The sequence below is a fragment of the Anticarsia gemmatalis genome, chromosome 24, assembly GCF_050436995.1.
Source record: "Anticarsia gemmatalis isolate Benzon Research Colony breed Stoneville strain chromosome 24, ilAntGemm2 primary, whole genome shotgun sequence".
Taxonomy (NCBI): domain Eukaryota; kingdom Metazoa; phylum Arthropoda; class Insecta; order Lepidoptera; family Erebidae; genus Anticarsia; species Anticarsia gemmatalis.
The window spans coordinates 1679927-1706222 of record NC_134768.1 but is presented as its reverse complement, the minus strand read 5'-3'; the positions used below and the strand labels follow the sequence as shown (position 1 = coordinate 1706222).

The 26296-nt window shown below is 36.5% G+C and overlaps 1 protein-coding gene across 4 annotated transcripts in view; it reads left to right on the top strand.

Annotated features, from left to right (window-relative positions):
• Positions 1–25870, top strand: part of Gprk2 (G protein-coupled receptor kinase 2) — a 102029-nt gene extending 76159 nt beyond the window's left edge. For 2 of the 4 annotated variants that reach the window (XM_076130417.1, XM_076130416.1), the window contains exons 3-13: positions 8997–9136; positions 11243–11390; positions 11982–12187; positions 14977–15166; positions 15598–15733; positions 16259–16394; positions 16953–17093; positions 17526–17729; positions 18269–18452; positions 19775–19872; positions 20428–25870. In XM_076130417.1, the coding sequence (XP_075986532.1) occupies positions 8997–9136; positions 11243–11390; positions 11982–12187; positions 14977–15166; positions 15598–15733; positions 16259–16394; positions 16953–17093; positions 17526–17729; positions 18269–18452; positions 19775–19872; positions 20428–20541 (1697 nt within the window). In that variant the 3' untranslated portion in view covers positions 20542–25870. Of the gene's footprint in view, positions 1–8996; positions 9137–11230; positions 11391–11981; positions 12188–14976; positions 15167–15597; positions 15734–16258; positions 16395–16952; positions 17094–17525; positions 17730–18268; positions 18453–19774; positions 19873–20427 lie in introns of all 4 variants that reach the window. The other 2 variants (XM_076130419.1, XM_076130418.1) reach the window with 2 other exon arrangements.
• The last annotated feature ends 426 nt before the right edge of the window (positions 25871–26296 follow it).

The following is a 26296-nucleotide window of genomic DNA, read 5'->3' as shown; positions in this document are numbered from 1 at the left end:
GTATTGTGAGTGAAGAACATGAAATTACATTATTAAATGAAATTGAAGTTTACTTAGGCTTGACTTGAGAGTTAATAATAGTGTGACTGCAAAAAATATGTCTAACATCCCTTTTAAACGTAGAGAAATTGTTGTGGAAAATATCCAATGAAGAGTGTTCCAACACCGTATCGTTATATAACCGACACATTCTGGTTATAGGGTTAAAGAATGAAGTGTTATTGTTGTAGACCTGAAGTGAAAATAATCGATTTGACGGGTTGCGGGCCTTGTACCGGGTGATGAATTTGATACGTGATAATAGTGTAGGGCTATCGAGATGAGAATGGACTATTTTGTATAGATTATATAATTCGCTACATTTACGGCGGTCCGAAAGACGTGGGATATTGAATTTTGCTAGCCGTTTAGTGTATGAGCGAAAGGTACGGCCTAAATTGGATCTGAAACAGAGAGTATTTACGAATCTCTTCTGAACCCTCTCAATGCGCGAACTGTGAGTTTCGTAATAGGGTGACCAGATAATCGACCCGTATTCTAAAACGCTTCTGACTAAAGAGTAGTACAAGAGAATTAGAGTGTGCTGGTTCTTAAAGTCTTTTGTGGATCGTGTTATAAAGCCAACGAGTTGTGTGCATTTAAGTATGAGATGATCATAATGAGGGCGAAACGTAAGTTTTTCGTCGAAGAAAACCCCTAGATCCTTTATCACAGTTTTACGCTGTAACAAAGATATAATATAGAATCAGATATACTAATTGTTAGAAAGATATAACCTTTACAAAAATAAAATAACCTTTACAAAAATAAAAACCAACTTCGAACAAAATATCACTTATTAGTAGTTCATTGAAAAGTTACATTTAAGGTTGCGTTTTGAGAGAACCGCGACGACCTCGCCAACTTGAATATAGGCTTCTACTGAACCTCCCATAGATTCAAAACTAAAACTGGGTCCTCTGAAAAAGGCCTAAAAACCTAACATTTCAGTGAACCGTAACACTGCAAATGCGCATTTTCTTCCACGATTATTTTAGCGCGAATAAAGTCGTTGGCAAAACCTAGTTTAGGCTATAGTGTGGCTATAGTAAGCGGTAGTGGTACCAAGTCGATAATGCACGATGCCTTTTAAAAGTATTATCGTGTAAATCGGGGTTTCTACATTGTATGACGCAAGAATTCATTTGACTAAAGAAAATTTTGCTACGGCGTAGCTTGTCGTAGCTTTTTGTTATCTCGACAATTATTATTGTGATCAGCAAAATGACACGTATCGATTTAAAACTGTCGTAGTATTTATTTTTCATATTTATAATTCTATTTCACAAAAGAGTTGCAAAATTGTAAAATTGTTCTGGACTGAAATAAGTCGTCACAAAAAAACAGCAAAGAGTCCATCTAACCTTTATCTTTTCTCTTAAATTATTTTAACTAGTGAGACGTAAATAAAGAAAATTGCTAGTTTTTATCAAGATTATGAAGACTTCCATTTCCTTATTAAACTAAGCCACACATGTAAACAATACGGATATCCCGCAATAAGATATTGGATTAGGGTAAGACAATAATACTTATAATTGATGGGCGCGAGAAATCCCCTAGTAGGGGGTCCCCTACAGCTTTATATTTATCGTGTGCCCTTTTATTGGTGTGGGAGGTCATGTGCCAGAACCGTTTCTGGAAAAATCGGGACGACTGCTCATAATATTTGGAAGAAATAAATAGAATTGTGAATGAAGGTGACATTTTGTTTTGCACGTGACCTAAAACTGATTTGCATAACTGCTAGGATTTAGTTGTTACATGAATATTTCTTATTAAAATAAACTCTCCACTATTTTTAATCGCTAAAAGTGTATTGCAATCACATTGTAAAACTTTTGCCGATTATAAAAGAGTTTCCGTGAGTTTCTTGCTAGCTCTTCTCATAAGGCTCTACCCCCTTTCTGAGTTAGTGGTAGATTCAGTAATTGTAAAGACTATCGTAAGTGTAAATATTTAACCTAAATTAACAAATGATTGATTTTAATTTTGAACTATAGGCCCACTTGGTCATTTGGCAAGGCAAGCCTAAAGTTTATTTGTATCATCATCAATATTCTTCGGATATTTCAATAATAATAGTGACTTACACAGGACATAGGGTCGAAGCCTCTTCATTTTGCGAGGTTTCCTAAAACTACTATTTCTATTGTTTAATACTAGTTTAAACTAGTTTTATAGTTACATAATATGCTCAAATCAAATAACAATAACTCCTAAATCTCTCAATCTCCTACCAAATAATCTTACCTTTAACGAGCCTATAAAATTCAGAACACGAAGGCTGAAAATAAAACCTTTTTCGTATAAAACCTCTGGCAATCGTAAGGTTTATATAACTTCATATATGGGTAACATATAAGCAATAATATTGGCAATTCTCTACGCAACGCTCTTAGGCCGGACGTAATGTAGGTATAAGTGTTAAGGCTTTTATTCACTAGTGAGACCACCTGACTTACGCCGACGCCTACGAGGCGCCCATAGCCAGTTGCACTCACCTGGCGGTAAACAATCTGTGGGTTAAGCAAATCTTGGCGAGGTCATTCCATAGATGGGTGACCGCATAGTTGTACTTGATCTGGGCGTCTCCGTGCTTTGGAAGGCACGTAAGAAGTCGGTCCCGGTTGTTGTCTACTAAGATAACAGTCGTTAAGCCACGCTAAAGGCCTTCGGGCGGCTTGAACAACTTTGACGTTAGGTTGGCCACTAGCCATACGATGAGAAGAAGACTTGACTAACGACCTTTCAGCATCATGAGAAGATGGTATACCTATATAAATGTTTAATGATCGGAAAAATTATTTACTTAGATATAAAATATAGTAATAACATACAAAATTAAAATCACGCCTTTTTCCCATAGGGGTAGGCAGAGACCAAAATATTCTCAACAACTTCCTATATAAGTTTTAAGCTGACTTTTTAAGCATTTTCATCTACTTTTCTACCACCGAATCTTAACTTAAGGTCAGAATAGAAACCCGGAAAACAAAACGATCCTTGAACTCTCGCAAAAGTTAATTAGATGAGAAATACCTCCAGGAAGCGAAGGTCTCGGGGAAGGTGAAATTGGAGATATAATTAAGTCGTTGCTATGGAATTATATACATACATACATTTACGTTAGAACACGTTGTATGGGTGACTGTAATTTGGTAAATAATGACGTAATGGGCAGTAATTATTACTACAGAGTCACGTGGTTTATGAAAATCTTACCCTTTTGTGTCTTTTAATTTTAGAGTATGATTTGAAATGTCTATGGCGATTAATTTTATAAAAAGGGGTACCGTGATTTTTTTTATTACTAAATCTCAAAAGGATTCTCAAAATAGGTATAGTTGCGAGTAAACTTTGCAAGAAGCGATTGAGTTAAAGTTGAATTACAGTTACTTACAAAATAAGGTGTAATTTATATTCATTTCTAAGATAGTTCTGCCGATCTCAATCGTAACTATGTGTAATATTTGTGCATGTTAAGATATATTAGGACCATCAAATACATAAAAAAGCGTGGATATGGATGGGAATGGAGCAAAAGGAATTTGTAGAGATTGTATCAAGTCAACGTCTCTGGTCTCTGCCTACCCCTTATAAGAAGAAGGCGTGATTTTATACAAATAAATAATAACATTTTTGGTCACCATTCGCAAAACACATTATATTATTATTTAAATATATATTTTTTTACTTAGGCACATTTTTGTACGTAGCAGTACAGAAAATCTCATTTAAAAGATTGTCTTATACCTGAAGTTACGGTACCCTATAAAACTGTCCCATTTCACCCCGGTCGTAGTCAAATATACCCATTGTTGTTCTCAGCGGGAGTTGCCAACATTTTGCATTATACTATACACAATATAGTCCCTTGTATTATTTATTCCGAGACAACTTTCAGTTTGTGTGGATGTCATCGTGACAGCTCATCCCTCGGTTAGGCTTGGTTTATATGTAGTTTGTGCAGCTTAATCTGAGAATTATTAACATAAGATTATATTTAAGAAACAGCCGCGCGGATCGCTCCTCAAGGTTAAACTACCCTTGTCGAGGTTGTTCCTTGGATGGGTGCCCATCTTAGACATTGCGAGCTCCTCCGTGTATATACTATATATATTTCTTCTATATCGAATATATTTCTTTTCTGCATCGAAGATGTTTAAGTTGCTCGAAGGCCTTTAACGTGATTAAACGATCTTCACTGACAGTTGAAATCACCTAGCGAGATTTTCTAAGCACAGAGACGCTCAACTTTAATATTACTAAACGATCAACTATAGATTGAATACGCCAAAGATTGCTTAACTTACTGATCTTTGCAAAGCGGTATACGTAAGTGCCTATGAGCACCCAAATTGCTGTTTCGGCATTTGAAAAAGAATGCTACACATTTTTGTGTTCAAAAATAAACGAACGCTAGTTTGGTGCGAAAAAAAAAAAGAATAATATGGAGTTAAAGTAAGCAGAAGAACATTAAAATGGCCGTTAGGAAACAGCCCATTTCCGATATTCAAAATATCTCACCATTTAATCTTTATAGAGTAAAAAAAATATTGCGAATTTTCGTAAATGTGAGCCTAGCTTTATATCGACTACATTATCCCATAAAACTATGTATGTATGCCTGTATGTATGTATGTATGTATCTTTCTCGTAGAGTTGTAAGGAGTTTAGATCTCTGAGCCGTGTAATGGGATGTTTTGCTACATATCTTCAATCTGAATCAAAAGATCCTATTTGTTTTGGCGTTTTATTGAGCGAAATTACGATATTATGGAGAATGACTTTTTATCTTTTTCATATCATACTTGATTATTTTTTGATGATCGTACTTGATTTATTTTGCGTGAAAAGATATAATAAGTAGTAAAAATTAACCCTTTAATGTCCCACTGCATGGCAACGGTCTCCTCCCGGAGTGAGGGAGGAGTTAGGCCATGAGTCCACCACGCTGGTCAAGTGCGGTTTAGGGAATAAACAATAACACATTACTAATTTCTTTGAACTAGTGCTAGACCCTGAGACCTCATAGTCCCTTGCCATACATGTAAGCCATTCCCCGTTTTTGTAAAAAAAATACTGGTACTCTGCTCCTATTGGTCGTAGCGTGATGATATTATAGCCTTCCTCAATAAATATGCTATCGAACAGTAAAATGATTCTTCAATTTGCACCAGTAGTTCCTGAGAACAAACAAACAAACAAACTCTTCAGCTATATAATATTGGTATAGATTAGGATCATCGAGGCAATTCTGTTATACATTTTTTTATATACAATGTTTAGCCGTTGAGACTGTTAATATTGACATAGTTATTTGTATTATGATTGTGTTTATCATTGCCAATTATTAGTGACGGAGCAATTACTGTGTATTTATAGCTATTAATTGTACAAATATTGGTTCAGTACGATTGTTTCTTAATCCGTAATTAATTGCGATTGTTATTGATACTTACTTTACCGTATTAACATTTCGGAAAACACCTTCACAGTCTCACTCTGATTCCAATCTTAGCAGAGCCTGTACTATAATAATAATAACTTTTTATTTCAACCAAGAGGTCATAGGAACAGTGATATCACAGGACATACATATAAAAACTTTAAACTAAAACAAACTATGAAAGAAAAAGACAACAGAATTTAAAATTGTCTCGAGGATCGAGATCCGACTGCCAGTAAATGCACCATTGCGCGATGGTTCAGGTACCGACAATGGAATCTCTCCGTAAACATCACACACACACACACACATAAAAACACTATGGTAACTAGATAATTGATAAATAAATACTCGTAATATACTTATAAATATATACCTATATAGATCTATTAACAACTAACCTTGGAACAAATACATTCGTTAGATCGATTAGATTCGTGCTCATCAGCCAAATATTATTTTGTCTCGGGTGGGATTTGAATCCACCATACGGTTATTGTGGCGAGGTTGCCACGTTAACAACTGCGCCAAACGTGCACTTCAATACCGTTTATTATTCATAACTTTTAAACTGTTTAATCTATATACATATATAAAAAAATATTGCTGTTCGTTAGTCTCGCTAAAACTCGTGAACGGCTGGACCGATTTGCCTAATTTTGGTCTTGAATTATTTGTGAAAGTCCAGAGAAGGTGTAAAAGGGGAATAAAAATGAAAATGCTCGGAATTAAATCAAAACAAGGAAGCGTGAACGGAACTTGCGGGTTATCTAGTGTATAATATTATACGGAAATTAACGCGAACACGCATTTTAGCTTAAAACTGCCTAACGTTTCTGCGTTCTTTAAATTTCCCAACTTTCGGACCACGGCGACTGCAAGCTGCGCCGAAACGTTAATTCCCGTATTCCATTTATTATTATTCCAGACTGTTTTAATTTCAATAAGTTTACGTCACGTGCCTTCCGGAGCACGGAGCGGCTAATCCCGCAGATCCCTCTTGTTATTCATAGTGCATCGTGTTGACAACTCGCCGCTAGATAAAGATAAACGAATCTCAGCCAATCAATGCGCTATGCATTTTGCATTTGTAATACTACTCTAGAAGTACAATGGCATTTTTATATTGTAGCTTATTTTTTTTAAAAACAACTCCCCTACTAAAAATTTCTTTTGTGTCGCGGGAACTTTTACAAACATACTAACAACGGAAACAAAGCACAACAAGACCCGAAACAATTATATTATTTGTTGATCGCACAAATAATTGTTCCGTGTGGGAATCGAACCCACGACCATTAGCAGCTACACTGTTTACGCTTCTTTTGTGGGGTTTTCACTCAAGAACTGTTTAAAAATCTCAATTTAGTTTGACATGGGCTTATTTTTGGCTGCTATTAAAAGGTTTTCGAAGGTATTTCGTCCTTATTCCTTCTCAGCGGGGTAGTAGCCCTACGCTAAAAACCCTACTGAACAGGAATATAACCTATGTTATTATCTAACTTTACCTTTACTTATGCTAGCTTATCCTATCCCCTATAAAATGCTATCTTAGTTTCTCTAATCCTATTTACCCTACCTATAACTAACTTAATCCTATCCTATTTATACTATCCTATAGCTATCTTGAAAATTTATGTTTTTTAGAAGCATAGATGAACTTTTATTTTCTTACAAATACAGAATCACACAAATAATAATCATTCTAAAAACAGTTGGTGAGAGACCGCAGTAAATAGATATTACAGCATTAAGGACAAAAGGATAACAAATATCCATATTAGTAATAATTTATTACAGATATATCGCACCCTCAGTAATATAAAGGCACAATCCAAAATTATGGTAAACTGAGATTTGAAATCTTACAAGAAGCAGTAAGAGCGGGCGACGGGCGGAGGGAGTGTGAGAGAGACACAACTATAGTTGCCGAGTCATTATTGTTCTTTTTCTCTCTCTGTCAGCGCTAACCGGTAGATAATTTGACTTTGTGCCCTTAGCATTTCAAATCTCAGTTTACCATAATTTTGGATTGTGCCTTTATATTACTGAGGGTGCGATATGTATTTCGAGATGACGTTAGGCCACTTACACATGTAACGGCACGTTTGGCACAGTAGCTAACGTGGTCAACTGGCCTAGAGAACGTGTGGTGGGCTCGGAACCCAGTTGAGACAAATATTTTTTGACTTTGGTCGTTGAAGTTATTGATTTATGTATGTATTTTCAAATATTTATAGGTATGATTGTTTAGTGTCGAAAATAAAGACTATTTTAGCTTGTATATGACATTCATCTACACTTCATATGAAATATGTTTTCAGCTTTTCCTATAAACCCCACATTCCAAACTAACAGTGAATTCACTGACTGTATTTTTGACAATAATTAATGTATTTTTTTTTACCTAAACCAATATAATATTTAAAACTCTTCTATTACTGACTGACGGATGGACAACGCACAGCCGAAACTACTGAGCGTAGAAAGTTGAAATTTGGTATGAAGATACCTTAGGAAGTGTAGAGGAGCACTAAGAGATTCCCCCTTGAAAGGATTGAAACACCACGCGGGCAAAACCGCGGGCAGAAGACTAGTGAATAAATAATTTGACTTATATTTTTATTGTAATAGGTATTCAATCTATAGGCTATGGGAAAAATACGTGATTTTACCGGCCGTTTATGCCGATATATGCCATATGACGTGTGTTGCAAGCCTTACCCATTATGAGTGTATATTAGACAATGTATTTACCTCTCAGCGGTGTGAGAGAGTATTAATATCCCATTGTATTCAGATTGGCCGTGACGTCATACGTGTATTGTATGCATAATGACGTCACGTGGTCATTTGTTTCTGCCGTTAATGCCCATTTTGGAAGAGAATGTGTGGTTTTTTTAATTTGTTTGAATAAAATGGGTATGTTAGTTTGCTGCTGTGTATAGTATTGTTATAGCAAATGAGAGTGACGAAATGAAATGAGATTTTATTTGCAAGAATGTAGGTACAAAAATAAAGTGTGAAATAAAGGAGAATTAAAACTACTTTGGGGAAGTATTGTTTTCAATTAGAAAACAGAATATGGAAAGGAGGGATTTGAATGATCTTTCAGTAGTTTTTTTTTTAAATTACGCTTGTGGTACCGACGGACGCTTCAAATTTTTATATATTTTCAGACTAAAATACCTATATTTATTTTAGATTGAAACAAGATAGACTCTAGACAGGAATTATAAATTCTATGTTTTACCCCCAATAATTTGGCTGTGAATTTGATTCTCAGTTTTTCTGAATACTCAGTTGGTTTAACCCCTGGTTTCGGAGGTATATTTAATGATAGTTTATCTATTCAATAGCGTCAATACTCACACAAAAAAAAAAACGCTTTTGAATAGATAAACTACTGCTAAATGTACTCTGAAACCGGGGATAAGTTATACCAAAATCCAAAATTTTTTATAGCTACATAAATTTGCTATATACATTGCTTCTTTTGTTACAGATGTAGGTTACGACTACGTAGTGGACCAGCAGCCGATCGGCAAGCTGTTGTTTCGCCAGTTCTGCGAGAGGAACAGGCCGCACTACCACAAGTACAATAACTTCCTCGATGCGGTTAGTACCTACAATATTTCATGCGATGTAGGTATGCTACACAAGCTTTTTTATTTTTATATTTATTTACGCCATTTTGCATGTTTTTTTTAAACAATTACAATTTATTATACATTACTTACGGCCAGAAGTCTTGAGTAGCTCGTGGCTTAGAAAACAGCCGCGCGGATATATCTCTGAGGTTAAGCCACGCTTGCCGAGGTTGTTCTATGGATGGGTGGCCATCCTATACATATAGTTGCTCCGTGTTTCGCAAGGCGCGTTAAATTGTGGGTCCCTGTCTGTCATTTTCGAAGATTTTTGACAGTCGTAAACAGTAGTCAGAAGCTTGAAAGTCTGACAACCAGTTTTACCGAGGAGTATCATGTTATAACCTAAGTAACTGTGTTGTGGAGGTCCGACAGGCAGCCGGTCCATGTAAAACAGTGGTATTCAGCTGCACCTGGTAAGACTTTAAGGTGACTCCAACATAGTTGGAAGAATAGTTAGCTTGACCTGAGAGATCGATCAGTGTGGCTGTTGTATCCTTAACCACGAGTTATAATGATCATAATCTTATATTATGTTAGCTGACCCGCGCAGCCTGCTCAGGAAATTTCTTTTAACTTCTTTTCCTCTTCATAAAACCTATTCCCGAGTCTTAAAGATAATTTTACAGAAACAATAAATTGTAGTTGGTTGAGCCGTTTTTTGAGTTTAGCGCTTAACACATATGCCCAGTTTCTGAGTACATTTAGCGGTAGTTTATCTATTCAATTGCGTTTTTTTTTGTATGAGTTTAAACGCTATTGACTAGATAAACTACCGCTAAATGTACCTCAGAAACCGGGGGATAGCGATTCATTTACGAACTTAGTAACGCCTTACAGGTAATTCTTTAATTTTAAATTTAAATTTAATAAGCTTTTTGCATTTTTTTATTTTTCTCTCCGTAAGAACCATCCTCAACCGTACTTCAAGGAATATTATAAAAAAGTATTAGCGAAATCGCTTCAGCTTTTCTCGAGATTTGCGCTTACCAACATATAGCGATTCATTTTTAACCGACTTCAAAAAAGGAGGTTCTTTTTGTAAGATGTGCAAGTTAATACGCCTCTCGTTCAGTGGGCTTATCACGTATCTCAGTTGACAGCTAGTATATGTCAAAATGATGATCACTATTGAGTACATTGCTGCTTTGACGTAACGTGGTAATCACTATAATTTAAGGTAGTAAGCAATGTTCAGCATGGTGGCTTTCAAATAGTTGTCAACTGAGATACGTGATAGCCCCCCAGGGATGACACACACATTACACAAACACACATAGAGTATCAGCGACCGAAATAGTCTGTAATATATTAAGCGTATATGAGTGTATGTCGCCAAATCATACGTGAGAGATGTTTAATGTTTTTCTGATTACTATTTGATTACGTTTGTATGCCCTTTGTGGATGATAGTAGGTAATTGAGTGATGGCAGATAGAGTGTAAAATGACTGCTAAATATGTATAGGTTTATAGTAAAATAGTTCATAAAATGTGACTATTTCAAATACTTTGTACGAAGAAGAAATTGACTGCCTCCGTGGCGCAGTGGTTTAGGTCGCCACGCCGCTACCATTGCGTCGAGAAGTCGTGGGTTCGATTCTCACACGGAACAATTATTTGTGAAATTAATTTTATAAAATTAATTTTATAAAATTCTAAAAGCAGTGAAGCAGCTAGGATGCCTGGGGCCGTGGAGCAAAAAAATAACAGGCCCTCTATACCTGAACTGTAGGGTACGGGGCCCTTCTGAGTTTTTGGCCCTAATTCGCCGCACCGCTTTGCCATACTGTAGCTTTTTTTAATAGGCAACTCCTGCCCTAAAAATGCTCTTGTGTCGCGGGGACTTTTACTAATATACACACAACAGACCCAAAGTTCAACCAGACCACAAGGGACCCGAAGAAACTATTATATGTGCGACTCACAAATAGGTAATTGTTCCGTGTGGGAATCGAAAGCACGACCTGACGAGGCAATGGTAGCGGCGCGGCGGCGTGGCGACCTCAACCCACTGAGAGAATGACCTTTATTGAATAAGCCCCATAGTTCGTATGCCATGGTCCTTGTTACCCCTGCTTGAAGGTACATAGTTTTGTTCGCAGACAGACCGCTACGAGGTGGAGGTGGACGAGGCGCGCGTGTCTCTGGCCGCCGAGGTGTTCGGCAAGTACCTCAAGACGGACGACTGTGAGGCCGTCACGGACGTCGTCGGGAAAGAGGTCGTCGACGCCGCTTATAACCTTATACATGGTGAGTAGTTGAACTACCTTTTGATTGTGCTGTTCTTCGCTTTTCATCAGAAATTAGTTTAGTAGTGAGAGAGGAAAAATTTCATAGAATTAGCCGTGCGAAACGCCGTTATATTCTGGAGAAATTATATTTCTGAGATTTGTCCTAATCTAACCTATCGTTATGAAAAGAAACGGTTGCGGTTGCTTACTTATTTAAAAGGTGTTGCTATACAATTACTACCTACAGAAAGCACCTATTGATCAATTTTATTCAGAATACATATACAATTAAGCTATATTAAGCGAACAATAAGTTTTAGTTACAAGCAACTAAAACAACTGAACACTTTAGTACTCTAGCGTATTGAAGGAATAACGCTACTACTCATAAATCTTAATTCAAAGGCCTGAAAATTTTCTCCAGTTTCAAAGTCGGCAGAGTTACAAAATACGAAATTCCTTAGATTTAACGTGTCAATTAACCTATCTTATACATCTATCTCAACAGCATTTTAGCAGTACATATTGTTCCACAAACCATTTCACTATTAAACCAGCCATAATGCACAGACATCAGCAACAGGATGACTACCACAATAATTCGTTTCAGCGGGCTACAAGGACATATTCGTAGAATGTGTTCGTTGCGTGAAGAACTTCCTCGCGGGCTCGCCGTTCGCCGAGTTCGAGAGGTCCATGTACTTCCACCGGTATCTCCAGTGGAAGTGGCTGGAGGCTCAGCCGGTCACGCAGCACACCTTCAGGATGTACCGGGTACTTGGCAAGGGCGGCTTCGGAGAAGTTTGCGCGTGTCAGGTACGTGGACTTTTTAAATTGTTCTTCTTTTAGCAAATGCTTGCGGTTTCGTCCGCGTGAGATTTCCCGGGGTAGAAAGTATCCTATGTGTTCATTAGGTTATAAGACAGCAGTGTACAACAATTTTAATTTTAATCAGTCCAGTAGTTTTATTGTGAAAGAGTCACAAAATATATCCGTCCTCACAAACGTTTGTTTTGATAATATTAGTAGGAAGTAGGATTAACACTTAACACCAAACGTTTTAGTGCTTCTTTGTTTCATAAAGTATAAGGCGCTGATAAAATTGATGCTGCGAGAGAAATATCCAGATCTTTGAAGAATTTTCATTTTTGTTATTGTTTCAAATTAAATTATTTCTTTCTATTGTTCGAATTTGTCCGTATTTTGAACTAAGGTTTCTTAATCGCAAAATCATCTTACTATAATAATTATACATGCTGCCTGCTAGTTGATGACCACAGACGAAACATAGGCTTTAAAGTCAAATATTCGTTTTTACATAGGTACCTAAGTCCCGACCAGTGAAAATCTAAGTGTTAAGTGAATCCTTCATGATAGTTAATTTTCAAAATGCTCACGTTAATCTATTCTAAAAATCATAGTAGGTATATTATTATAGTAATAGTCTAAAGTCGGCTGGACTCTAGACTTGTAAGATTTCAAAGTAAATGTTATTATTATTCCTACTATTGTTTACTTCGCTATTAATCACTTGTTAAGTTTCTAGACGGCTAAGTTCTGTGACCCTAAAGCAATATATTGAAAGTGATTTCGACTTCAAAATTAATATAAATAGACTAGGTTAAGTCTTCTATTATTTTGAACTGTATACATCTGTTGCTTACCAAAACTTTAGATTTTATCTTTTAATTTATCAATGCACAATTCGAAAAAAACAAACTGTTGCAATATTATAACTTGTCAGTTCTTTAAGTAGGTAGGCAATCAGGTTATAAACGTTTACATACATAATTACATACATACATTCAATTATGCCTTTTCCCATCGAGTTAGGCAGAGAGTAGAAAACACCACTTGGTACGATCCTTACAAACTTCCTTTAAAAAGCTAAGAAAGCTTCATTCTCATCCATACGTGTTGTCATACAGAGTACTACGCACCTGACCTTTTTGCAAGACATCACCGTTTATTTAAAACTAGCCGACCCGCGCAACTTCGCTTGCGTCACATAAGAGAGAATGGGTCAAAATTTTCCCCGTTTTTGTAACATGTTTCGTTGCTACTCCGCTCCTAATGACCGTAGCGTGATGTTATATAGCCTATAGCCTTCCTCGATAAATAGGCTATCTAACACTGAAATAATTTTTCAAATCGGACCAGTAGTTCCCGAGATTAGCGCGTTCAAACAAACAAACAAACAAACAAACTCTTCAGCTTTATAATATTAGTATAGATTAATATCTAAACTAATATTATAAGTGAAAAAGTATGTCTGCACACTGCTGAGCCTCTAATCCGATTTAGATTAAAGGTATTTTGCACACAATTTCGTCCACGTGAAAGGATTTTTCGGGGTGAAACTTACCCTATGTATGTAGTTTGGGCATGATGAAATAACAAACATACATTATAAGTATGAGGTCTCCAACCCGCAATTGGCTAGCATGGTGGACTCAAGGTCTAACCAATCCCTCATTACGGGAGGAGACCCTTGCCCAGCAGTGGGACATTAATGGGTTAAATTTATTTATTATAAATAAAAAAAAAAATAAGACCGAGGTTAAAAATGGACATAATTTTTTCTAAATTCTACCTGGGGTTCCTGAAAACTAAATTTTATAAAATATCGAAGGTGTTCGTATACAATCTTTCTCATTTTAATTTGACACGTAATAAGTTGTATTTGATGTTTTATAATGGATAGAATTATGATACGAACTAAATGAAATTTAAGCGAATATTCCTTTTCGTTGATTACAATCCCAGAACCGCGCGGGTCACCTAATTCATAATTATGTAACCAAAACACTTCAATTTTAGTCCTCAACATCCGTACCTTTCCATCGTGAAGGTCTATTGTCCCACAGAGACCCACACTCGAGTGTCAGTTAATTGTCAGTTAATTTATAATTAGGACCGGAGTCACCCTTTATTCTTATGTAATTGATGGGAACATATCTGAAGGAAATGTACCGAGGGTTGTTTAGTCTCATTGTAAAGGATTCTCTTATGTTTTACCGTGTATTTGGGGTAATTGGGTGTTTTTTTTACTGTAAATGGAATTATTGACTTGTTACTATGTCCGTTCATGAGTTGTCTATTATCTCCTAAAGAGTATCGTATTAAAAATGGTAATACAATTGATTCAGGTTTTTCAGGGTTGAGGTATAATAATATGTCGGTATACAAATCTAATAAATTTTCACACTAGCTCTGTACAGCGATTGTTAGTCTTGGATTTGATTCCCGGGTCGGGCAAAAAGTAGTTGGTGAGATTTTCTGTTAAATATTTTTAGTAATTTATCCAATTAAGAACCCGAACCCTTTTTTTTATATTAATTGGACACGAATAGCAGGAGATAGAGGGAACTGGAAGAAAATGGGGGAGGCCTTCGCCGAGCAGTGGGACAGTACGAGCTAACAAAAAAAAAACGAACCCGAAATTAAGATTCTATGATCTCGATCTCTGGTCCTATGAACCTACGTGCCTCGGTGAGCACGTAAACCATTGGTCCTGTGCTTGACCCCTCAGTTTATACAAGTAAGATATTAATAATAATACTCTTCAAACGTTCACTTCTTTAACAGAGCTCTCTTCTCTTCAGGTTCGCGCCACAGGCAAGATGTACGCATGCAAGAAGTTGGAGAAGAAACGCATAAAGAAACGCAAGGGCGAGGCGATGGTGCTCATTGAGAAACAGATCCTGCAGCGGATCAACTCGCGCTTTGTCGTCAACCTGGCGTACGCGTACGAGACCAAGGACGCGCTTTGTTTAGTACTCACTATTATGAACGGTAAGCACTTTAAAAGAATCATAGAAATTTATACTTTGACGACGTCCGTGGTGCCTAAAGTCGTCATAATTTTTTATATATCTTCGTTCTGTTGAAATCCTTATCAACTAACTTGGTAACCAGCGCAAATTCGCTGGCGTGACATAAGCGAGAATGGCTCAAAATTTTCCCCGCTTTTGTAACATTTTTTACTGGTACTGGCGTAACAACTGCAATTTTAATTGATAAAAACCGGGACCGATATTCTTACGTGACCTCCGAACCACGGAGACGCCCAGTTCAAATAACACTGCGGTCACCCATCTATAGAATGACTGCGCCAAGTTTGCACTAATCGCTGTCGTGGTCCATGATGTATTGGCTTTTAGAAAGTGATATTATAATGGCATTAAGATGACTGTACCTTAATCTAAACCTGTTATTTTCCACAGGCGGTGATCTGAAGTTCCACATCTACAACATGTGCAGCGGCACGGACACCGGGCTCGGACTGGAGCGAGCCAGGTTCTACGCCGCGCAGGTCGCGTGCGGCCTCGAACACTTGCACAAGATGGGCATTGTTTACAGGTAACACTTGTACATTGTAACTAGCTGCAATAGATGGCGCTACTGTGAATAGCTGAGATAGATTTCACCCCCCCCCCTTGGGGATTTCCCGTAGTCCTCTACATTTCCTAAGGAATCTTCATACAAAATTTAAACTTTCTACGTCCAGTAGCTTCGGCTGTATGTTGTCAATCAGTCAGTCACTGAGTAGCGGAAGAATTTTAAATAAATAGAGGTATAATATCGCAAAGTAGTATAAATTGGTATCTCCCACGCAAGTGGTTGCAGGTTCGAACCCGAGGCAACACATTAAAAACTTTTCTAAGTTATGTGTGTTTTAGAAATGATGATCACTTGTTTCAACGATGCAGAAAAACGTGATGCACTCTTGCATGCCTGAGAGTCCTTTAGAACAGTTCTTGAAGGTATGCAAAGTCTCCAACCCGCACTTACTCCTAACCCCCTCCCTCATTACGGGGGGAGGTCCTTACCCAGCAGCGGGATATTAATTTGTTAAATTTTATATTTATATTTAAACGTTTACAGAGACTGCAAGCCAGAGAACATTCTGTTAGACGACGCGGGTCACGTGCGCATCTCGGACCTGGGGCTCGCCGTGGACGTGCCCGAGGGGGGCACGGTGCGGGGGCGGGTCGGCACGGTCGGGTATATGGCGCCCGAGGTAACTACACCACACGAACACCCAGTTTCAAACCTTCTGGATATCTATCAGATAGTTTGTCAGATGGAATTTTGACTGTTGTTACATTCACATACCTACATACATACATAAAATCACGCCCCTTTCCCATAGGGGTAGGCAAAAAACCCATTCGGTCAGCCTTACTTAATTTGCTTCATTCACATCCATACTGTTAAAATATCTAGCAAATAAGTTATCTGGCACTTACTTTTAAGTTATAAAATGGACCATATATGGTATATTACGTTGTCAAAATTTAACAATTCAAAGTATTAACTCACATCCCTACCACTGCCCAAATTTCCTGCCCTACGTAAATCCAGATTTACGTAGGATTTTTAAGAAGGGGCGACGTTCCGAACCGGTTTCTGAGTCAATTTAGCGGTAGTTTATAGCGTTTTTTTATATGAGTTTTAACGCTATTGAATAGATAAACTACTGTTTAAATTACCTCAGGAAATGGGGGTAAGAAAGTTGCAGAAAATCTTAGTAATCTTTATTCAACAAGAACTTATTTTTATATCTACTTTGTTCTAGGTGATAGACAACGAGCGGTACGCGTTCAGTCCGGACTGGTTCTCGTTCGGCTGTCTGCTGTACGAGATGATCGAGGGACGCGCGCCCTTCAGGGCTCGCAAGGAGAAGGTCAAGCGGGAGGAGGTCGACAGGAGGGTGAAGGTATAAGGATGACGTTGCTTTATAATTGGTTGAAAGATAGATATGATTAGTTTTGGTTTTATCTGGTTTTAAGAAACGATTATAATAATATGTTCGTGTTTGAAAAAAATTAATGCCTCTACGGTTGTGTCGGTAGAGTTTGCGACTGCCATATAGAAGTCTTAAGTGCGAATTCTGGGTCAGGCTAAAAAGTTATTTATTGAGATTTCTGTTCGCAAATCACAAACAAAAATGTGTATGTACTGCATTTGACCTCGCGCTGGTCAAAATTGCTATAGAAATATTCATAATGAGATAAGTTACAGAGCAATAAAAAATCCTGGCGTTGTTTGAGGTCTTTCATCTTACGACTGAGAATAATTTTAAAATTTGACTTAATATAAAATTTTAAAGTAAACTTCATTATGTAATAAAGTATTTATATATTCCCAGCACGAACAAGAGAAGTACTCGAGCAAGTTCAGCGAGTGCGGTCGCGCACTATGCTCCGCGCTGCTGGCCAAGAGCCCGGGCTCGCGGCTGGGCTGCAACGTGGCGCGGCGCGGCGCGCTGCACGTGAAGGAGCACCGCTTCTTCGCCAACCTCAACTGGGCGCGCCTCGAGGCCGGCATGGTGGACGCGCCCTTTGTACCTGACGTGAGTATATTAACTCTTGCTACATACATATTTGGTTTGGCATTAATCGGCCTACCCGGGCGGCCAAGTTAATATGTCATTGTGTAAATGAAACCGATCGGCACAAGCCGAACAAGTAAGTAGTCAGTTTTGTTGTTCGATAAATATTGTTGAACCGAATATGTATGCAGCAAGCCTTACGTAAAATCTTAATTTTCTGGGTGTAGGTCAAATTCAAAATATCTTTTATTTCATAAAATCAAAAACGTATTTGAGTATCACAGTGGTTTGATTGTAACGAAGATGACACTGATTAAATATGTAAGTTGACTCAAGAAATGCTGTTTCTTTCAGTAATTTTATTAACTGTATTAAATACTGTCTTGATGGAATATCGCTATCTTATATTTTATTGCTATGATTCGAAAGTAATTCTAGAGATCTTATGAAATTTTACAGATCTGTATAGAAAATAGGTATTTTTATTCAATAATAATGTGAAGCAAAGTAAGCTTCTTGTGAAAAAAACAACTTTTAATTTGAGATATGTTATGTTCCAGCCGCACGCAGTGTACGCGAAAGACGTGCTGGACATAGAACAGTTCAGCACAGTGAAGGGCGTGAACCTGGACGCGGCCGACGACACGTTCTACGGCAAGTTCAACACGGGCTCCGTCAGCATCCCGTGGCAGAGCGAGATGATCGAGACCGGCTGCTTCAACGAGCTCAACGTGTTCGCGAGAGGTACGTGCACGTATACACGGACTTTTTATAGTATCATCAGCCTTACAAAAAGTATTAGATCATTCTTCAACAGCAGCCCGGAGTGAGATAACGTTTAAAAAAAAAAACCTGGATGTATTTCACACATCTGCCTACACTTTGGTGTAAAACAGGCGCTATTTATGTGTTTTTTTATACAAGACAGGTAGAACCAAATCAACGTCATATTGCACTATTATATCAGCTTAACCTTATTCCAACTATGTTGGAGTCGGCTTCCAGTCTCACTGGATGCAGCTGGATACCAGTGTTTTACATGGAGCGACTACCTATCTGACCTACACAACCCAGTTACCTGGGTTATAACACGATACCCGTCGCTAAGACTGGTTGTCAGACTTTCAAGTTTTTGTGTAGGTACTGTTCACGACTATCAAAGATCTTTGATAATGACTACAGGGACCCACAATTTAACGTGCCCCCCGAAGCACGGAGGAACTCGATTTGTATAAGTTGGTCACCCATCCAAAGAACGACCTTGGCACGCGTTGCTTAACCTCAGAGATCCGCGCGGTTAATCGTTAAATAAATCACGAGCTCCTCTAAAAAAAAAACTACATTGATATTTGATTTTTATCAAAAGCATTAAAAAACAATCCACTTTTATCCTCATATCAGAGACAATGATCTCGTCTGTAATCATATTGTTTCCTCTTCACGGTTCACTACAAGCGATCCTTGGTGATTGAATAGAAAGCCTTTACTTTATACAGTTGACTTGCTTTCTACAGATTTATGACAGTGGGAGAATTTGTCTTGAATTTGGTTTTATTTGGCGATAGATTTGTAAATAAAATCTTCGTATTTTGAAGTGCTAACTTTTAACTGTCGATTTCAATTCTTGCTGATAGATTATTATCAAACAAAGAAAGATTATCAAAGATACCTATATAAGACATAAAAACAGTGACAAAAAAACTGTAGTTTAATTGTTAAAATTTTGATTGTATAATGGTACTAAATCGCTCATAGCCTGTCCGTGACATAGTCTAAGTAAAGTAACCTATGACACGGACATAATACAGTTGGAATGCCATTGGACACATTGTTGAACAGTTGTTAATCTATATAAAAGGTTTTAAACGGTTTAGCAACCACCGATTATTGAGATTTTTTTAACCCATTACTGTCCCACTGCAGGGCAAGGGTCTCCTCCCAAACGAGGGGGAGGGGTTAGGCCTTGAATCTGTCCTCCTAGCCGATATCCGACTACGTCGGCCAGTTTCACTAAAATAAATTAACAAATCGTTTACTAAATACTTAATTCATATTTTCGAGTGCAGGTGATGACAACCGGGAGGCTCCGACGGCGGACCTGCAGCTGGTGCCCGCCACCAACACGCAGGAGGAGGAGAAGGGATGCTTCATGTTTGCCAGACGGGTACGAACACACCCTGTATCATTTACTCTCTTATATAAATGTATTACAAAGGAGGTAGTTGTTAATTAGTCTTAGGTGCAGACTCTGGGCTATCATGTATCTTGACCACGGTCGGATCGTCTATAAGACCTTAAGTCAATCAGCTTAGACTTTCTTCCAACTATATTGGAGTAGTCGTCGTTGCAGTTTGTAGTCTCACCGGATGCAGCTGAATACCAGTATTTTACATGAAGCGACTGCCTATCGGACCTCCACAACCCAGTTACCTGGGTAATACGATACTCTAGGGCCTTAAGTGCCATTGGATTTTTCCTTTTTATCTTGGACATGCCTTCAATAATAACCCATAATTTGATAACGCCTCTACAACCCAGTTACCTGGGTAACACAATAGCCTACGACTTTAAGTTCCAATAGATTTTTCCTATTTATCTTAAAAATGTTTTCAATATGAGCTCGGAGTTTGGTAACGTGCCCGCTATCTCGCCCGCTGTTACGTGCAACTGATATACCTCTAATTAGTGACGTGTGCTGTAATACTCTCTTCCTCCACAGGTCCTCTGTCCCCAGAAGAAGGTGTCGGCCCGGCTCCGCGCCGTGCCGGTGCCGGAGCACCTCCTGGCGCCGTCCTCCCCCCCTCCCGCCGCGCCCCCCACCCCCGCCAGCTGACCACCATTATGTGACGCTGACAATCTCTAACTGTAGCAACGACTCACACACTTGTTCCGACATTGTTTTATTGTAAGTTCAATTTTACATCATGTTTAGTAAAAATATAAGGTTTTTATTTTTGTTTTTGAATAGTCACTTTGAAGGTGTTTTTAAAGGTTGTCTATCTCTGCAATTGAACACACAAATGGACGATTTAATAGATTATTATATTGATGAAATTTTTAGTTAATTTGACAATCAATCTTGATGATTGAATACGTGATTATTGACCATTTTAAAAGATTGACAATCGCTATAATTTCCAACACTACGATTGTAATTCTCGGTGATTGTCAATTGCAATTGACAATCCTTGATTGATGCTCATATTTTAACAATGCAAGAATTACAATTAATTGTTAATTTGTTACTATTCAAACAACAGTATGTCCATATATTTTTACTTGACATAATAAACAGAACACGGTATATATAAGTGAAGTAATATCTCCTAACCGAGGCAGTTTTATTATTGTTATTTATTGTACACGACGGTTGACGTTTATTTCATGTTGACTGCCAAATATGGCTGTAATTGTGACGTGTGTTATGTTAAATATATAGATAATAGTTTATATACTTGATAATTGCTTTAGTTATATACTTTAGAAAGAATTGTGAAACTACTGAGCGTAGAAAGTTGAAATTTGGTATGAAGATTCCTTAGAAAATGTAGAGTATTCAATAGCATTTAAACTTATATAAAAAACGCTATTGAATAGAGAAACTACCGCTTAATGTACTCAGAAACCGGGGCTAAGAAAAGATTTAATTATTTTCACCCCCAAGGGGGAATTTCCACGCGAACGAACCCGAGAAACGCAAAGCTAGTTATTCATAATTCTTTCAAAAGTTTACATTTTAAAGTAATTTCAAGTATTTAACCATATTTTCTATATATTTAATAATAACATCAAACTGGCGGGCTCGAACTCAACGCGTTGGTATCGTAAAGGCTTAGATTGTAAATTGATTGTGGTAAAATGATCCCTATGTACGTAGTTATATGATGCATTTCAGTATGTACCTTGTACGGTGTTTCTACGATGGATAAGAGTTTCGCTTACAAATGTGTTATGAAACTGACGGATTCCTAATTTATTTTAAGGTAGGTTAGTATTTTGTGTTTTGGAGGAGGGGTTGGGGGTTAACCTCTTAAACCCCCCTTTCCTTCTCCAATCTTGTCTTAGTTCACTAGTAGACAGAATTTACGGTTACTAGGAAAATCATGCAAAATGTATTTTCTTTTTTATAATAGCATGTTCCTATATAACAAAAAATATTTATCACTTCTTTAAGGCTTTGCTACACACATATTCGGTTCGGCAATATTGATCGAACAACAAAACCGACTCGACTCACTTGTTCGGCTTGTGCCGATCGGGTTCATCTACACATATTTGGTTTTGCCGCCAGGCTAGGACGATATATGTCGAACCAAATGTGTTTGTAGCCTTATAGACCCAATTTGGTCAGCCATCAGTCTAATTCTGCCAAGAACCTATCCTTACCTAAAGATAACTTATAGAAACCAACAGTTTACCACATTATATCGTCAAATAGTTATCAATACTTACTTAAATTCAATCATTAGTATTTTAAGTAAGTAAATGTTCGTTGTTCCCAATAAAGTAACATTTTAAGCAATATTTGACCTTAAGTTTGTATAAATAAAGTGTATATTTTTATGCAAAAAAAATGATGGTATTGTGTACGCATTTGTAAGCGAAACCCTGTTCGTTGCATTTTAACAGTTTAGTGTGACCACTTGAAATAATCATGAACAATTTTAGTTTTTAATTTTTACATTGGCAATTGTAAGTTGATGTATTTTGCATTTTTATTTCTTAATATAAACCATTTTGATCTCGAAATGTTAAATTTGAATCAGAATAGTTATCTCCTTTTTGTTACTTTTCTTATCCCACTGCTGGGTAAAGTTATTCCCACGGTATAAAAAAGGACTATAAAGTTAAAGAGACATTAAATAATAGCACAAAGATATAATTTTCATCATACCCAACTCGTACTTGGCGTGGTGGACTGAAAGCCTAACCCTACTCAAATACCGAGAATAGACCCTTACCCAGCGTAGTGGACTCAAGGGCTACCCACTCCTTTACTCCCCTACCCTTGCCCAGCACTGGGACAAATATATTGTTTTTTTTAATAAAATATCATGATTTACAATTACCAATGTATCTTTATATCTCGCATCGACTGATATTATCCTGTAATCTGCATTTAGCTCAACAGTAGACCATTATACAGGTAGAACCGAAAGCGAAGCGAAGGCGAAGCGAAAGCGTACATTTAAATACCGCTGTATTTTTACTTAACTACTTTTTTCATCCCGGTATATAGCAATAGGCACCCAATTAAATATGACTAACATTGTTAATGGCGAAAAGTGGGTATGTTTCATACACCATTTACAACAGCCTCCGTAGCTCAGTGGTTTAGGTTATCACGCCGCTACCATTGTGTTGGGAGGTCGTGGGTTCAATTCCCTCACGGAACAATTATTTGTGCGTTCTACAAATAATTGTTTCGAGTCTGGTTATACTTTGTGTTCGTTTTTTGTACGTTTGTAAAAGTCCCAGCGACACAAGAGCAATTCTTAATACGGGAGTTGTCTTTTTTAAACAGAAAACAAAAACAGGACAGATATTTTGTATGTATGTATAGCGTTATTACCGAGTCTAAAGCAGATAGTTTAAACAAATAAATAATTAAACGTTTAACAACTAAATTTAAACGTAAACATGATTTAATTTAGGAATTAAACGTTTCGCCTCCGCTACGCTTTCGCTCTCGCTTCTGTATGGTTTAAACAAGAACAAATATTCAATACATTTTATTATTACATTTACACGAATAAATTTAAATAAATATTTTTACACAATTTGAAAACCGGATACATATTGAGGATATCACTTTTACTGAACCGGGAATGTAACCTGAGAACTTGATATCAGTAGTAGACAGATACTACCAAGCACAGATACAGTTTATAAGTTACTTGTCGGGTCATACACTTCTGCCTGTTCCTTTAAAAGAAAATGTGTAAAAGTATTCATTTAATATTTTATAATATTCTTTATTCATTGATCAAACCATTTTTTTATTGATATTATTATATTCAATCGTTTTTGTATGTATTTTCTTATATATTGGTGACATATAAATTGTATGAATAGAAAGAAAGATTAATTAAAATTTATTTAAGAATTACTATATCAAAGTTTTCAAAAATTAAAAGAGTGTTGCCAACACACTTACTATTTTTGTTTTTATTCTATTTCCATGATGACAACACTATTGTTATATAGTCAGTGTTGCCAGCAAACATTTATATTTTCCTTTTTTCTGTTTGTCTGTCTGTATGTCATCAATATTTGAACATGGATGCCAATTAAATACATTTTATAGAACAAATCATTTATTAAAAATACAATCTTTTTACGATGTTTACCATTTTTTTATTAATCTACATTCTTTTATGTATCTTTACATGTTAGAGACAATTTTATATGTTTTTTATTTCTATGATCATTGATATGGTATTCTGAATGTCGTTTGAAAAGTATAAAAAGAAAATATTTTGGAAGTATCACATTTTAGCCTTTTATGGTACCTCCAGATAAGTATTGGTTAGTTTAACTTTCTGATTTCCTTATGATAAAACAATACCGTCTTATAAATAGTAAGATTCTTACGAATTTAGATTTACGTCATAGAATTTAAATTCTGTGAAATGCTTATTTTAAAGTTACGAAATATTTTTCGTTCTTTGTCAACAGTCGTATGACCGGCCGAAACGAAAAACATTTATGTAATCATTTTATCTATTGGTTAAACTATCAGACACTTATATGAAGGTAATGAAGTAGGTTATTTTAAAATCTTTCTTAACATTAAAAAGGAAAGGATAGGAAATATATTAGCACAAATGTGATATTTTCAAAATATATTCTTTTAGCATTGAAATATGTGTAGAATGTTATGGAATTGCAAATAAATAAATATTTCTTTGGAAATTCGCTGACTAACATAAAATAAATGGCAACATTAGATTTTGATACATGTATTTATTTTTAAATTAGATTGTTTTTAACTGACTTCTCATAAAATAAAATAGTTTACATGATAATGGGAATTAAATACAATATATTTCTTGAACACATTACGACTAGAAACCGGATCCACATCAAACGATCTAACGTGTGACATGATCACGCTTAGGAGCGATTGGGCAAAGTGCGAACTATCCACGACCATGAACAGCTGATCACGGTATCGCCGAACCATGGTAGATCGTTTGGTATAGGGCCATTCTGCAATGTTTAGCAACCTATATACCGAATTGCTAAATCATTATCATGAACAATTACATGTTATAAGTCAATCATGAGTTTTTTATAAATAAATGAGTATTTTATTTGTGTGAGCGAATTTCCAAATAATAATATAAAAGTAAATAAGCCATCCGCCTCAAGAAAAAGTCAGTAAAAGAAACTAAATAGATTTAGTATGGAGCAATAATATTTGAAACGAATTGAACAAAACAATGTAATTCATTTCTGTCGTGATAAATTATAAGTGATTGTCAAACAATGTAGTGTTTTGTAATACAAGATGAATCTATATACCCCTACCTACGTTTTGAAGTTCGGAATACAGGCATTATGACGCAATCTTTCTACGAATATCGCGCTGAATAACTTTGTGTGTCTGAATATAGCCGCTGTGAAGTTTAGGAGCGAAATTTAGAAGATTGCAGATCGATAGCAACTCTTTATACTACGATTACTCGTAAAAGTGAACTTTACAGTAGAAGCGGTTTAAATGAAAAACTTGATAACTATTGTATTGAAAAGTACGTTTAGTTAGCGTGTTATAAGATTTGTAATTTCGTAAATTTTTTTTTGCTTATTAAGCAACATATGTTTAATAATTTGTCATAAACAACGATTTTAAGAAAATTTTTGTTAGCGTATTATAAATAGCTGCTGATGGTAGTTACTTAACAACATTTTCACGCATTATTCCGGCTATTTTCAGATGCACAAAGATATTTGCAACAGCTCAAATGTGTTTTTTTGGAAACGCTGTCTGAAACACAGTTTCAGTAAATACACTAGTTTACGAGCGCAATTTAATAAACGTTCAAATAATTATGTAATAAAAAATGTTGAGCATTTCAATTGTTGTAGATGAGGCTTTTCGAAAATCTGTTCCTCATATTGGGCATATTTTATTTATTGTACCTTATTTGCTGCCCGACGTTTCGATCGTATTACAACGACCGTGGTCACGAGCTGACTGGGCTGACGGGCTGACAGTCAGCTCGTGACCACGGTCGTTGTAATGCGATCGAAACGTCGGGCAGCAAATAAGGTATCCTAACCTTTAAATTTTCAATCGCGTATAAGACCCGTTGCATTATATTATGTGTACTAGTCGCGAGAGTTTAAAAACATTAATTTATTGTACTTTACAACCTCAAAAATAATTAAAATTTATTTCTTTTCACATAAAACCGTGTCATTTAAATGCGTGTATTCCGAATACAAATGAAATAAATAAATAAAATGTGAATAAAATAACAAATAATCGCACAAATTCGTGAATATTTTTTTGTTCTGTAAATTGCCACTTATGTTTTTAGATAGTAAGTATTGAAGCATTTTGATGTGTAACTTTTATTGTT